The sequence below is a fragment of the Oryzias latipes genome, chromosome 4 (genome assembly GCF_053564925.1).
Source record: "Oryzias latipes strain Hd-rR chromosome 4, Olatipes_Hd-rR_3.1".
Lineage (NCBI taxonomy): Eukaryota > Metazoa > Chordata > Actinopteri > Beloniformes > Adrianichthyidae > Oryzias > Oryzias latipes.
The window spans coordinates 11,325,040-11,337,893 of NC_136240.1; the positions used below are offsets into that span (position 1 = coordinate 11,325,040).

Sequence of the window (12,854 nt, forward strand, 5' to 3'; positions counted from 1 at the left end):
TCCAATGTTTAACTGTCAAAAAAGGTGAATCCATAAAGAGGCTTCATAGGTTGGGGTTATAGAATACTCCTACATTTTACACATGGATGAACATATTTGCTCAAACCTTTAAATGTATAAGTTCTTTTCTTTCCTGGTTTTTAAACCCCACATGTATAAAATAAATTATATTTTCATGGATAAAACTAGAAATTATATTATTTCTGTGCAATCATTTATCTGATTAAAGAACAACGATATTGTATATTATTTTATTCTCCCTGTATAACCTTGAGTAAAGCATTAGCACCTTTAATATGAAGATTATGAAAGTAACCTTTTAAAATAAACTGTTGATATAAAGTCTCAGATTTTGTGTCTTTATTTTTCAGATTGAAACAAAAAGATGACACTTTGAGCTGCATTTTTACTCAACAGTAAAAAGGCTGGATCCAAGTCTCTGTTTATTGAGTTATCCGAACAGGATGGAGTGAACAGTGCCAGGGGGTGTACTGTACTTCTCCGATTCACATACATTGAAACCATGTTTGGACTACCTTATTTATACAAGTCAACTTCAAATAATCTAAGGAAAATGGCACAAAATTGTTTTGCAAAAAGGCCAGCAGAGTAAAAACAAGTGGACTGACATTTTCTTAAATGGAAGGTAAAAAAGAGCAAAACCTGCAATAGTACAACTGTTTAATCCAGATAACTGAATGTCAAGGGCTAGTGCACATGTGGACAAACCCAACCAAAAATGGAAGAGAACAAACTGGAAGGAAAGGCTGAAAAAAAAAACTGCAACACGCCACGATGAAAACCGAGAGGATGAGAGAAAACAAGAGTTCTGAACACTTTTATGAAGACTTAAAGGCCATCTCACACAGCCACTACGTACATCTTGCGCTGATTGCATGGATGAACGTACGTGGAAAAAGTCAGAAAAGTTGTGGTCTTTACATGAAATCTTCACAGATGCGTCAAGACCCGTCGGTTGAAACCCTCGACAGACATCTGCGCACATCAACGAATGATGAACGCAACAATCACTCATGAATTACGTCTATCACGCATGTATCACCAAAGACATTTCAAATTTCATACGTGGAAAATGCGCAAAATGTACATAGTGGCCGTGTGACACGGCCTTAAGAGAGACAAGAGCAGGATCATCATTGCTAATGATGACAAGCAGAAACACAAGACTTGCATACAGACAGTATCCCCATTGCATAGAAAGCAAACACTGCAATCATTTAGGTTTAAACTAAGGTTCAACTTTTGAAAACTGCATAACAGTAGTTTTATTCTGCAAAGTAAATACTTATTTGACCTCCACTGCCTTTAAATGTCTAAACAAACATTGCATTACTTTTATTTAAAAACAAAAAACATTTATTTTAATCTGTGACTCACACAACTATGACTTTTCTTTGTCAGGAGTAGATTGCTTTGTCAGCTGGAGTCAAGATAAACCACTTTTCTTTTTTGTTGTTTTTTTTTTTTTTTACGTTTGCCGACAGTGTTTTCTTAGAATGATTGACAGACAGTATGATCACGCAGCAACGTCGTGTTCTAAAACTAAAGTTTGTTTTTATTTTATGTCAAAAATGCAGCAAATAAAACCTTTTAAGGACTGTGATTCGGATATATCTCGATTTTTAGCATGTGACAAACAAAGACATTCTACCGAAATCTTTCTATAATTGAAAGTAGGATACGAGGATGCTGGGTAAATCCAGAGATGTTCATGGTGGCTTCTAAGGCTTTAACGATATGAGGTGGAGATTTAGAGAGCACCGTAACAGATATTATACATTCAACTCTGCACAAGATGTGTTTCTACGTAAAGGGCGGAGGCGTTACAGGTTGCTGTGCAGCTTTCACGATGCTGTTAGTTCAACAGTGGTTCCGGTTGTAGTGCATGCGCCAGATATGAATAAAGGTTCAGGTGCATAAATGAATCGACTGACCTGAAAACTGGCAACAAGTCAAAGAAAAACATTTGTTTTACCTTTTAGGTCACAGTCTGAATCTGTCAAGGTGATAAAGCAACCAAACTACAGCAGGTGCATCTTTGAGTCAATGTATAGCTAGAACGAGAAGTTTTTAATCGGCCAAAATAATAAAATAAACAGATGCATTTTTACAAGATTAAAAAAAAAACTTGCTGTCAAATTAAAAAAAAACATAAATTGAAAGGAGAATATGAAAGCCATATCTAAATAAATTAGATATTATTTAGCCTCTTAAGTCCTGAGCTAATATTTACTCTCTACACACGTAGAGTTAAGCAAAATTAACTAGTGCAGGAATATAATCCAAAATGTGATGTTCAAGCATGTGGACGCCAGGTTTTAGGATGGTTAAAAGCAATATTGGGATTAATAGATTAACATATGTTAAAAAAAAAATAAGAAAAGAAAAAAATAAATAAACTGACATTCAGTTGCTTGTAGTGGTGATTGTATGTTATCATACTCAGTTTTACAGCACCAGGCACAGAATCTCCACTTTTCATAGTGAGAAAGTGGTTGAAAGAAATGAAACGTTTAACTTAACAACTCACCCAGTTCATAATTACACAAAAATGTAATTATTAAAGTTAAAGTTCGAAACTTGCACATTACCCTCATAGTGAATAGGGCAGTGTTACTAGGTAATACTGTACATTCACACTCCAACCTTTTTATCCTTTTACATCTTTTCTATCCCTCTGAAATCTAAATGTGGTAATATTTTCTCTGTATCACACCAAATGTGTTGGATTTATTGTAATGAAAAAGACCCTTTGCGTATGAGTGTAAAACGCACAGCCATCCAGCATTGAAGTGACTTCTTATCTGCTGTTTCTGAGCTTTTTTTATTCATTTTTTTAGGGACTGGCAGTGAAGCACTACTGTTTCAGAGTACATTTATAAAATTCTGCACTTTGAAGGTGCTGCACAGTAGCTCAAGGTAAATAGGAGGAACAATCCTATTTGATATGTTGTGTCATTTGTGTCCAGATTGCTCCAGAAGTAGAAATTGCACGCATCCCTCTTTACCTGCAGTAACAAGAAGCTTCCTTTTTTTTAAACATAAAAATATATACATTTAAAGCAAAAAACATAGTACAAATGCACAAAAAAGCAAACTGCCTTCCCTTTCTGACCAGTTTGTGGTTGCTGCAGAATGACATGATGATAAGGCAAGCAGCTGGTTTGTGAGTTTTCCATGATTTCCACTGCAGTTGTTCTTGTAGTCATCTGCCACTCTTCTGGATGGAAGACAGGTTATATAAAGATTGCAGGGAAGAAGGAAGGAAGGGGGCCGAGACTTTAACTGCTAGACAGTCGATGGTAAAAGTAGATGTAGCCCAAGTCTTTTGGAGGTCTTTCTGACAAACACACTTTGTGGTCATTGTAGATCACCCACCTGCATGAATGAGAACATTTGCAGGAGTTAGACTTCCTTTAAAAAAAAACTTTACTAGTGTTAAAAAATAAAGTTTTGCAAAGGTATTTTATCTTTTGATTAGCTACCATTTTCATGCAACTTAATTTTTCCCTAAACAATGGCTCTACACAGAAACATTATTCAAAGGGCTTATACCATGCTATTCTAAAGCCATTCAGACTAAACTCTATCTATCTGTCTATTGTTGTATTACCTATGGCACACTAAAGAACAACTTTTTATGAAATATGAGGGTGCCGCCCATTTCATGGCATCAGCCTGGAGCCGGACTCGAAAGTTAAAAGAAGTTTATTTCGTAGAACTGGGTTCATTATAAAACTAAGGATTTTCATGCGGTTGTCTGTTTTATTTGGTGTCCATGAGTAACCCCTTTTCCTCAGAGTCGATGAATCAATAAAAGTGTTTTGCAGATCACCGCGAGCTCTGTGGAGAAAGTGGGTGTGTGTGTTAGCCTTGGGGCAATAGTGGCAGCGCACTCTTCCTGGAAGGGGCGGTTCCCCACTATGTGACATTGCAATGTGAGGAGCTACTCTTTTTAGTGGAGTGGGAGGGGCTGGTGCTCAGGGAACAGGTTTTTAGAGGAATACTCAGAAATGTGTGATTGGATCAAAATACAACTTTGGGGATGTTTATAGTGAGGAACGAACAGTATAATACACTTAAAAGCTCAAAAAAGTTGATTTTGCACGTTAAAGGCCTTTTAAGCAAATACTGGTGCAAAAAAACCAAATCCTGGTCATTCGGAAAGTCTGGATTCTAGCAAAACAAGCCTGCCACTTACCTCCCCTCCTTTTTGATATGACAGACATAATGCCCAGACATGGTGGATGCTCCGATGTGGCTGATGAAGGCAAAGAGCTCGTACCCTGAAAAACCACAAAAAGTATGAGTGACAAGCTGATGTGCTTTTGCAGAATGAATTAAAAAAACAAAAGCATTTTTTTTATCACAGTTATGTCATATGCAAACAAACAAATGCAGAAAATTAGTAGAATCAATTTCACAGGGATTTATGTATTCATTTTTCTGAAAAACATTTATGAAACTGGAAATAATGAAGCGTCTGTGAGATATTGCTCCTCATGTTTCATAAATTGGCTACAGCGTTAAAGCACTTTGCCCAAAAAACTATTGGGGGGACCTCAACTATACTCTACTCAAAATCCAATTTCTTCTGCTTAGTGAAGCTTTTGTGAAATCTGTGTTGAAGCAGCATGTTCCCTACTTTCCCCAGGGCCTCAGTAAATGCACCATGATGTAAGTTTAGGGCGGGTTACGAAAAATCTCCCTTTATCTGGGTCTGTGATGTAACAAAGCCCTTCAAATCTGAACACCCCGCTGAGTCTATGTCAGACCAAACACAGCTGTAGTTCTTATGTGTTCATTTTTTACCTTAAAAAAAAACATTCATTTTTGCTTTATTTAAAAAAAAAAAAAAAATGCTTTACTGAATTTATAATGTTCTGCATTAGTCTTATTTCCAGCTTTTCTCCTGATTGTTAAGAATGGTACAGAAAATGTTTAGATTTTATCAGTAAAGTTGTATTTATTTACCAAAGTTTCGATTTTTAAAACTCTTTTTAAAGTATAATGTAAAGCTCAACAGTTACAGCCTTACTATATAAAAATCCACCTCATGTATTAGAGGAATTAAATGATTGTGAGTCATGTTTTGGATGTTGGTTAATCTGATCTGTCAGAGCAGGTTGTGCCCAACAGAACAGGATGCATAGTCATTAGACAGCTTTCAGATGCTGGACTGGCCTTTGGAAGTTCACAACATCCTGGCGAGAATTAAAAAAAAAAAATCAGAGGCAGATTATTTAATCTGTACGATTTTCAGGGCAGTGGGTGTTACTGTAAAAAAAAAAAAACATTGTGGTCAGTTCGGTGTTGAATTTGTTTGTTTTTAAACAATGTTTTCTACTTCTTTTCACATTTATTACCCACTCTGAAAGCCATTTTACATTTGTACCCGAAGATAAGGACCAGCCATATAAACTGGAGACTGTTTTAGGAAGAGACAGCACTCACGTCCAGGTCCGTCTTTGACTCGGGAGCCTGATCCCTCTCTGTCTGGAGATAGCGTGTTGTCACTGTGTGAATTAACGCTGGAGAAGGCGTTGTCATTGGGCTCAGTGTCTGCCATGTCTGAGAGGGCGTCAGTCTCCTCCTCCTCTGGGTGAGTGAAGATCCAATCAAGAGCTCGTTCGAGATTATTATTCTGGAATTTAAATAAAGCAGGACCAAAATAAATTTCTAATTTGTGCAGATGAGGTTAAATAAATATAGCACATTGTTTGATTATTTTTGGTCACAGAACATTTAGTAAACAGCAGTAACTATAGATTTCATCACCGTAAACAAAAACAAATAACTGAATGCGTGTCAGTATAGTTACTGTGTTTTCCTGAAGAGAAATTGAGGCGTAAACCAAACCCACTAATTGAGCTAATTTTGTGGGGGTTTTTTAACTGAGAAGCATCCATCGGTGTTAAATTACTCTTGAAGAAATTTTTAAATCCAAATTAGAAGTGTGATTCCTGGAGAACGCAAGCCTGAAGGAGCGAGCTGTAAAGCAGTGGGGATCTGAGGTCAGTGTGGTTGAAAAGATGCTCCTCACACTAAATACGTGCTGACAGTACACCAGCAGTGAGACCTCTCTCTATTTCACACCTTTATCCCTCTGAGGAATGCGTGTTCTTTGTTTCTTTCCACTCTATCAACATGGTGGCCGGCTGCAAGCTCAGTGGCACTTCTAATGATAAACAAGGAAGCCTGGTGTCTATTTCTGCGTCTTACTAACGGTCTGCAGGGTTATTTTTGCTGAGGGGCTAGACCGAAATGCGACACGTGAAACGTGAGAATCAAAGACCATTTCAGAGTAGGATAACTCCACTGTGCAGCAGCTACATTCTCTTTGCATTAAAAAGGGATCAGAGATGTATCATGTCTTTTTTTGTTTTACGCTTTCAATTTTTGGATAGATGTGATGATAAAAAAAAGTTTAATGTGTCTGTATCACAACTCCTTCATGCCTGACTCTATTTACAATAATGTGAAAAGAACCATCTTCAGTGTTCTTATTGTTCAAGGTGATGCTAATTTAAGTGGATTACATGGTACGTTGCGAATCAGAAATTTATGAAAGGGTTTATAATTCTGTTTGGCCACTCAGACCCATTTATGAAGCTCAGATGTCATCATTCTGGCCTCCTTAGGCCTCCTTGAAGCACCACTTTACTCCACCTAATCCTTAAATACTGTCATTAGCTCTTGGACCATTTGCAATTGAACACAAAGCTCGTTAAAGATTGCTTAAAAAGTTCTTGTAGAAGCAGTGAGTCTCTCTTTGCACAGAAATAAGTCCCACACTGCATTACTGTGCCCTCCGAGGTCCCCTTCATCCCGCCGGGCTTTTCATACTTTCTGTCTATCCATCAGAGACCACGGATTTTGCTCTGAATACAAACTATTCTTTTATCAGGTCAAACTTTATGACTATGTCTGCCCATGCGTGCTGCCCGGGTTCTCTTTTGTTCAGTCAAAATAAACCATTGCCATCTCTTCCACAAACATATCGGAGCAGGATGAAGTCATTTGAGGCAGACAATACACCAAATCTTTAACAGTGACGCATGCACATGTGGAATATTTATTTATGAGGTAAAAAGAGGCATCAGTGGGCAGAGCAGGTGCAAACCTGACCGTTGCTTTAAGGGCGTGGATGCTGTGAGCTCGAGGGAAGCCCATCGATGTTAGGATGGCAATGCTCTCCTCAGGAGGGGAGTTTCCGATGGGGGTGGCGCCTGTTGGGCCGTCACTGGTGGAGGGGCCAGGATCCATCAGGGAGGGCAAAGTAAGAGGTTCTGCAAAGTCTATATGATAAAAGTCAGTTTTACAAGCAGTTCTTCCAGAACCTCATTAAAAAAAAGAATCAGAAAAACTCTCTTTATTGTGCACCCTTATTTAAGAAAAAATGTTTACAGTGTCAATGTGTTGCATGTTTCTATCATTATCTAAGTATTAGAGTACTGTTGATGAATGTGCTCGTCCAAGCATCCAGAACAGGCACGAGCACTCACAGGGTACTAGGGAGCACCTGCCCTTTTGCCTCAAAATAAAAAGTGCCCTAGTCCCCTCTGTTTTGTTTTTGTATTAACATTAATGCATTTCTGTTAGAGAAGCAAGAAAAAAATGTGACCTTAAAATCCCCCGGTTTTCTATCAAACCCGTTTTCTTGTAATCCTGGAGTTTTGAGCTGCTGCTTCTGTCTTTGTTTAAGACTTAAACAGACTTTAAAACTTAAACAGAGAAAAAGCAGTGACATGACAATGTAGAACTAAAAACCAGACACTTCTACTCTCTGATGATAACCACCACTAAAAAACTGCAAAATCCTCTCAGCAACAGTATGAGATCATTAAATATTATTAATCATTTTAGCATTCAGGGGATGAAAGTTGTAGGATATCTGTATTTAAAATAGTACCATCTGGATTAAACTTGATTCATGTTGGTTATGTCTGCAGCACATTGTGCCAATGTGAATAGCCTCCAATGTTTCATTGGTTTGTTGTCTTCCAAGTCTATGACAAAGTGAACTAACTCATGTTGACAATAGTTTGTTTACATAAAAGAAACAACATTTGTATCACTTTCACCTACAGTAGCTGAGTGTTTATCTATAACCAGTTTATTTAAAAATTTTACTTAATGTCCGTATTGTTTAAAGGACAGAATAAATTGTGTTTTTGCTGCCCTATTTCTGACTATAAGCCTCTGCCCCTCTAAAATTCTGTGCACTTCCCTGATGCAGAAAAATAAAACGGTTATTCTGAATCAATTTTTTCCAGTATATACAGAAGTGTTTGTAGAAGGTTGAGTAAAATTTAAAAAGAATTTGATCATGAGACTTGCTCACAATTTTGCACAATTGTGCAAAACTGAACAATTTTTGCAACAAAACACAAATAAAAATGGCAACAACTCAAAGAAACATTGACTCAAATGCATCCTGTTGAAACATTTCCTCAAAGTTTACGGATCTGTGCACAACATGTGCTTGGCGAGGTGCAGTCCCTTTCAACAGTTACTCTGCGACTGACATTTAATCCCCTCATAAATATAAAAAAATACCTTTTTTTTTACAATGAAAAGATTTGTCAAGGTGAAAGATGACAAATAAAAGTTAAACACCTTCCCCAAGTATCTTCCTTTTTAAACAAAAAAACAAAAGGTTCTTGATTCTGTTTCAGCAAATTGAAATGGAAGAAAATGACCCTCAACCTGGGAACAAGGTCACTCCTGCTAGAAATACTCTACCACTGCCCATAAACGAAGCGTTCATTACCATCATTGCCATAAAAATGAAAATGCATGCCTCTTATCTGCTACTCCCTTCCTCCTTGTCTCGTGTCCTCTTGTCTGCTCAAATTCACTATATTTACAACACAGGAGGTAGAAATAAAAGACAATGCCTCTTCATTTGACTCGTTTTGATCCATAGACATTTATTTTCAAAATAATTTTCAAATCATTTCCAAAATCAAAACTTGGACTACAAAAATAAGTCTTATTTATTTGCTTTTCTGAATGCAGCACATTTATTCACCTCAATCAGTCAAATACAGTTCAGTCAGACATACAGTTTGACTGCCTTTGAAATGCTTTAAACAAGAATGATGTTTAGTGGCACAAAAGAAAAGATAGCATCATTTATGCTTTGAATAACTTACAGCTTCACCAATACATGAACTCGTAATGCAATATTTTCTGCAGACTATATATACGTGATGCCCTCTGGTTATCCCTCCCAAAGGGAATGCACTTTATTTTCCATCCTCCCTACAGGAAAGTTAGGATGCATTTTCCTTTCTAACAGTAAATTACGTAAAGTCTACATATTTACGTTTGAATCTTATTCATACAGTACTTAGTTGCAATTAAGACTTTCTTTTGAAGACCCACCATGATTAAAATTGTGTTTTTGGTGTTTTTAACACATTCTTGTGGTATTTTTCTGATGGAGGACATATATAAAGAAAATTTAGCTTAAAATTGCATTTGTGAGTATTTATTTGTTCAACTCATTGTGAATCAGGAGCAGACGGAAAATGCTGTTTGAAAAATAATCCCATTTGTGATGTAGGAAAAACAGAGGGCGGGCCACAAGCTCCTTGCTCTGCTCCATTCTAAAGCATTCACTTGTTGACAACTAGATCCATGTACGTGTTCATGTTCCTCATCTGAGCAGGCATCTGGCTTAAAACTGTACGGCTGGATAGCTCCAATACTGCTAGCCATTTTTGTTGCACTGGTAATGTTAGGTTGGGGTGTGAGGGGCCGTAAGCTAGTGGGAGAGCGTGTAAACAGAGAGCTCTCCGTAATGTGGAGGGAAAGGTGGTGCAGGGTTGCTCAGAAGTGAATTTCTAATGAACTAGTGCCGCTCTGCAGAAACTACAACATAGGTTTTTAGATTTTAGCTAAAAACCGCATAATTATAATTAAAAAACCACTGGAAAAGGTTTTAAAATAAATCAAAAGATGATCGGAGTGCCGTTAGACATTGGTCTTGGAAAGTCACAAATTTGCGTATGCATCGGGCAAAAATCACACGCAACTGCGTAAGATTTACATAATTGCATATAAACTACATAAAATACATGTAAACTGCACAATTATCAACCAACCTAAAATTTTACACTGCTCTAAACCGAATTCACATAAAGACCCACCAGCCGAAACATCTGCAGACATCTGTGCACATCAACAAATGACGAATGCAACAAACACTCATTAATTACACTTATCACGCATGTATCCCCAAAGACCGAAATTTCATGTCTGGAAAATGCGCCAAATGTACATAGTGGCTGTGGGACACGACCTTAAGGGATGTGGTTATCAGTTTGAACAGCAGGTGAAGTTATTCAGAAAAACATAAACCATGAAGGCGAAAATGTTTGTCTGTAGAAACAGAATAAAAAACAAATGTTTTTGTTCTTGTTAACTCTGTGGAAAAGAATACTGACCGGTTGACGAAATTCTTACTTCAGTGAATAAAGTTTTTTTTGTTTACTTTTGGTTTTTAAAATCAAAATTATTCTTTGTTTTTTTCTGTTTGTTCATTTTTGAGTTTTCATAGAATACTAGAATACTCCAGAGGTTTCCTAAGAGTACATTAATTTTTAGACTATTCGCTTTAATATTCATTGATTATTTGTAGTTCAAACAACCTCGGCTACTGTTTTGGTCAAGTCTTTGCATTTTCTAGTGCATAAGGAGTGCATCCTGAACTCTTGTACTTGATATGAACATTTTGTCTTGGCTTTTAATCCAGAAGGGAATCCATTTTAATTATACCGCTCTTTTCTTCCAGGAATAATGTCTTGAGGACCATGAAACCTTTAAAATGAGGTTATTATGATAATAGTGGCATTAAATAAAATTTAAATGACCGTGAAAATAGCTGATATTAATAATGTGATGGCTTTTTAATTTACATTAAAATTGTTCTTTCAGTTATTTCATTTTCTACATCTTTTGCTCTGTGGTGTGTGACAAATGTCCACTTCTTTTTATTACTTTTACATTTTCTGCTCCTATAAGTGATTCATTTGTTGGAATATAAAAAATAAAAGCATGAATACAAATTTTTATCAAAATAAAAGTCACTGGAATAGTAATGGAGGCTGAGTGGTAAGTAAAGTTTGTGCAGTAGACTTGAACAGATTGATGCTCTATATTTAGAATAAGTTTTATTTTGTTGATGAATTACCTCCATTGAAAAACAAACCTCTTTAATACCTGTTCTTCGTAATAGCTCTTGACAGCGAGCAAAGGAAACCAAAGTGGCAGGGAGTAAAAGCCCCTAGCGAACGGCGGAGAGGCTCTCAGAGATTTCATGCAAGTTCCCATAAAGTTTCTAGTGATAATTCATCACACTGAGATGTGCAAAGATAAACACCAGCAGTCAACAAAAGGAAACCAAGTCAGACAATTTCAGCAACACTATATACTGGAGGAAGATGCAATTGGACACGTCTCACTTCATATTACCTTTGTGCTTCAAAAGGTCTCAAATAAATAAAGTCGCTCATCCTTTTTTGTGTTTTGCAATCACCACATTTTGATGTCATCTTACAAATACTGTTGCAGAACTAAACCTGAACAGAATTCTGGGTTTCTTCTTAACATGCAATTACTCCTTAACACAGGAAGTGATGCATATTTTATTTTTATGCCATCAAATTAATTCAAATATACAATGAGGCACCACTTTAAAGCTATAATTTCATATACACAAGGATGCAGAATGACACTTGTAGAATAAAAGAAGAGATTTTGGCTAATTCCATTGGAAAATGCCATCTTCCTCCGCTTATCCGGGACTGGGTCGCGGGGGCAGCAGTCTAAGCAGAAATGCCCAGACTTCCCTCGCCCCAGCTCCTCTGGGGGGACCCCAAGGCGTTCCCAGGCCAACCGACAGACATAGGCTGCATTTACACTGCAGGTCTTGATGCCCAAATCGGATTTTCTGACTATATCCGATTTTTTAGACAACCCGCTTACATCATCTTTTAAAAGTGACCCATATCCGATTTTTGCATTTACACTATGCAATGCTGAAACTATCAAACGTAGACGTTCTGAGGACTAAGTAGCAGCATTTCCGCCTTCCACGGACCTCCTTCGGACTTTTGTGCAATTGCGGTTATCATGGAGGCAATGCTGCGACGGAAGGAGGCGTTGCCTTGGGCGCTCCTGAGGCGATGCGCGGGAGAGGAAAAAGAAGGGCTGCTCGGCCGGCTTATGTGCTCTCTCAGAGTTTTGAACGAGGAAGTGTTTGCAGATGTTGTGCTGTACTAACAGTTTGATCCAAGCAGAGAAGTAAACGGCTTCTAGCCTGTTCCAGAGCAACAGTGTCCCGCTTGATTAGTTACTGTTTGCCTCCCGACCAGGACCGGACCGGAAATAACAGCGGTTTCCGACTACAGTCTGAAGCCTGAGGCTGAAAGGTAACACGCTGATGGGGCTCCAGCTGTCCTCGAACAGCAAAATCAGCACAAAAGCACCTATAATAAGTCATGTGATCTCAGTTGGTGGTGTCCTGAGTTGACGTCACTGACGTACGTCTCGCATTTACTGGGGAATATCCGATCTGTCTCCTTACATGGCACACGCAAATGCACGTATCCAAATCGTATCCGATTTATTTCCACATATGAATGTATGTATATCAATGAATGTATCCGATCTGAGAAAATCGGAATCCATGCGCTTTTTTCCTGCTCACATGTTCACCGGTCATATCCGATCTGTGCAACATGAGAGGAAAAAAAATCGGAATTGGGTCACTTGAACCATGCAGTGTAAATGGTCCATAGTCTCTCCAGCGTGTCCTGGGTCTT

The 12,854-nt window shown here is 37.8% G+C and overlaps 1 protein-coding gene across 6 annotated transcripts in view; it reads right to left on the bottom strand.

Moving 5' to 3' along the window:
* Window positions 1-403: 403 nt before the first annotated feature.
* usp13 (ubiquitin specific peptidase 13) overlaps window positions 404-12,854 on the bottom strand; it is a 38,413-nt gene continuing 25,962 nt past the window's right edge. For all 6 annotated transcript variants that reach the window (XM_020702283.3, XM_020702284.3, XM_020702282.3 and 3 more), the window contains exons 18-21: window positions 7,150-7,319; window positions 5,476-5,665; window positions 4,223-4,307; window positions 404-3,399 (exon numbers count right to left, since the gene is read on the bottom strand). In XM_020702283.3, the coding sequence (XP_020557942.1) occupies window positions 3,303-3,399; window positions 4,223-4,307; window positions 5,476-5,665; window positions 7,150-7,319 (542 nt within the window). In that variant the 3' untranslated portion in view covers window positions 404-3,302. The remainder of the gene's footprint in view (window positions 3,400-4,222; window positions 4,308-5,475; window positions 5,666-7,149; window positions 7,320-12,854) is intronic.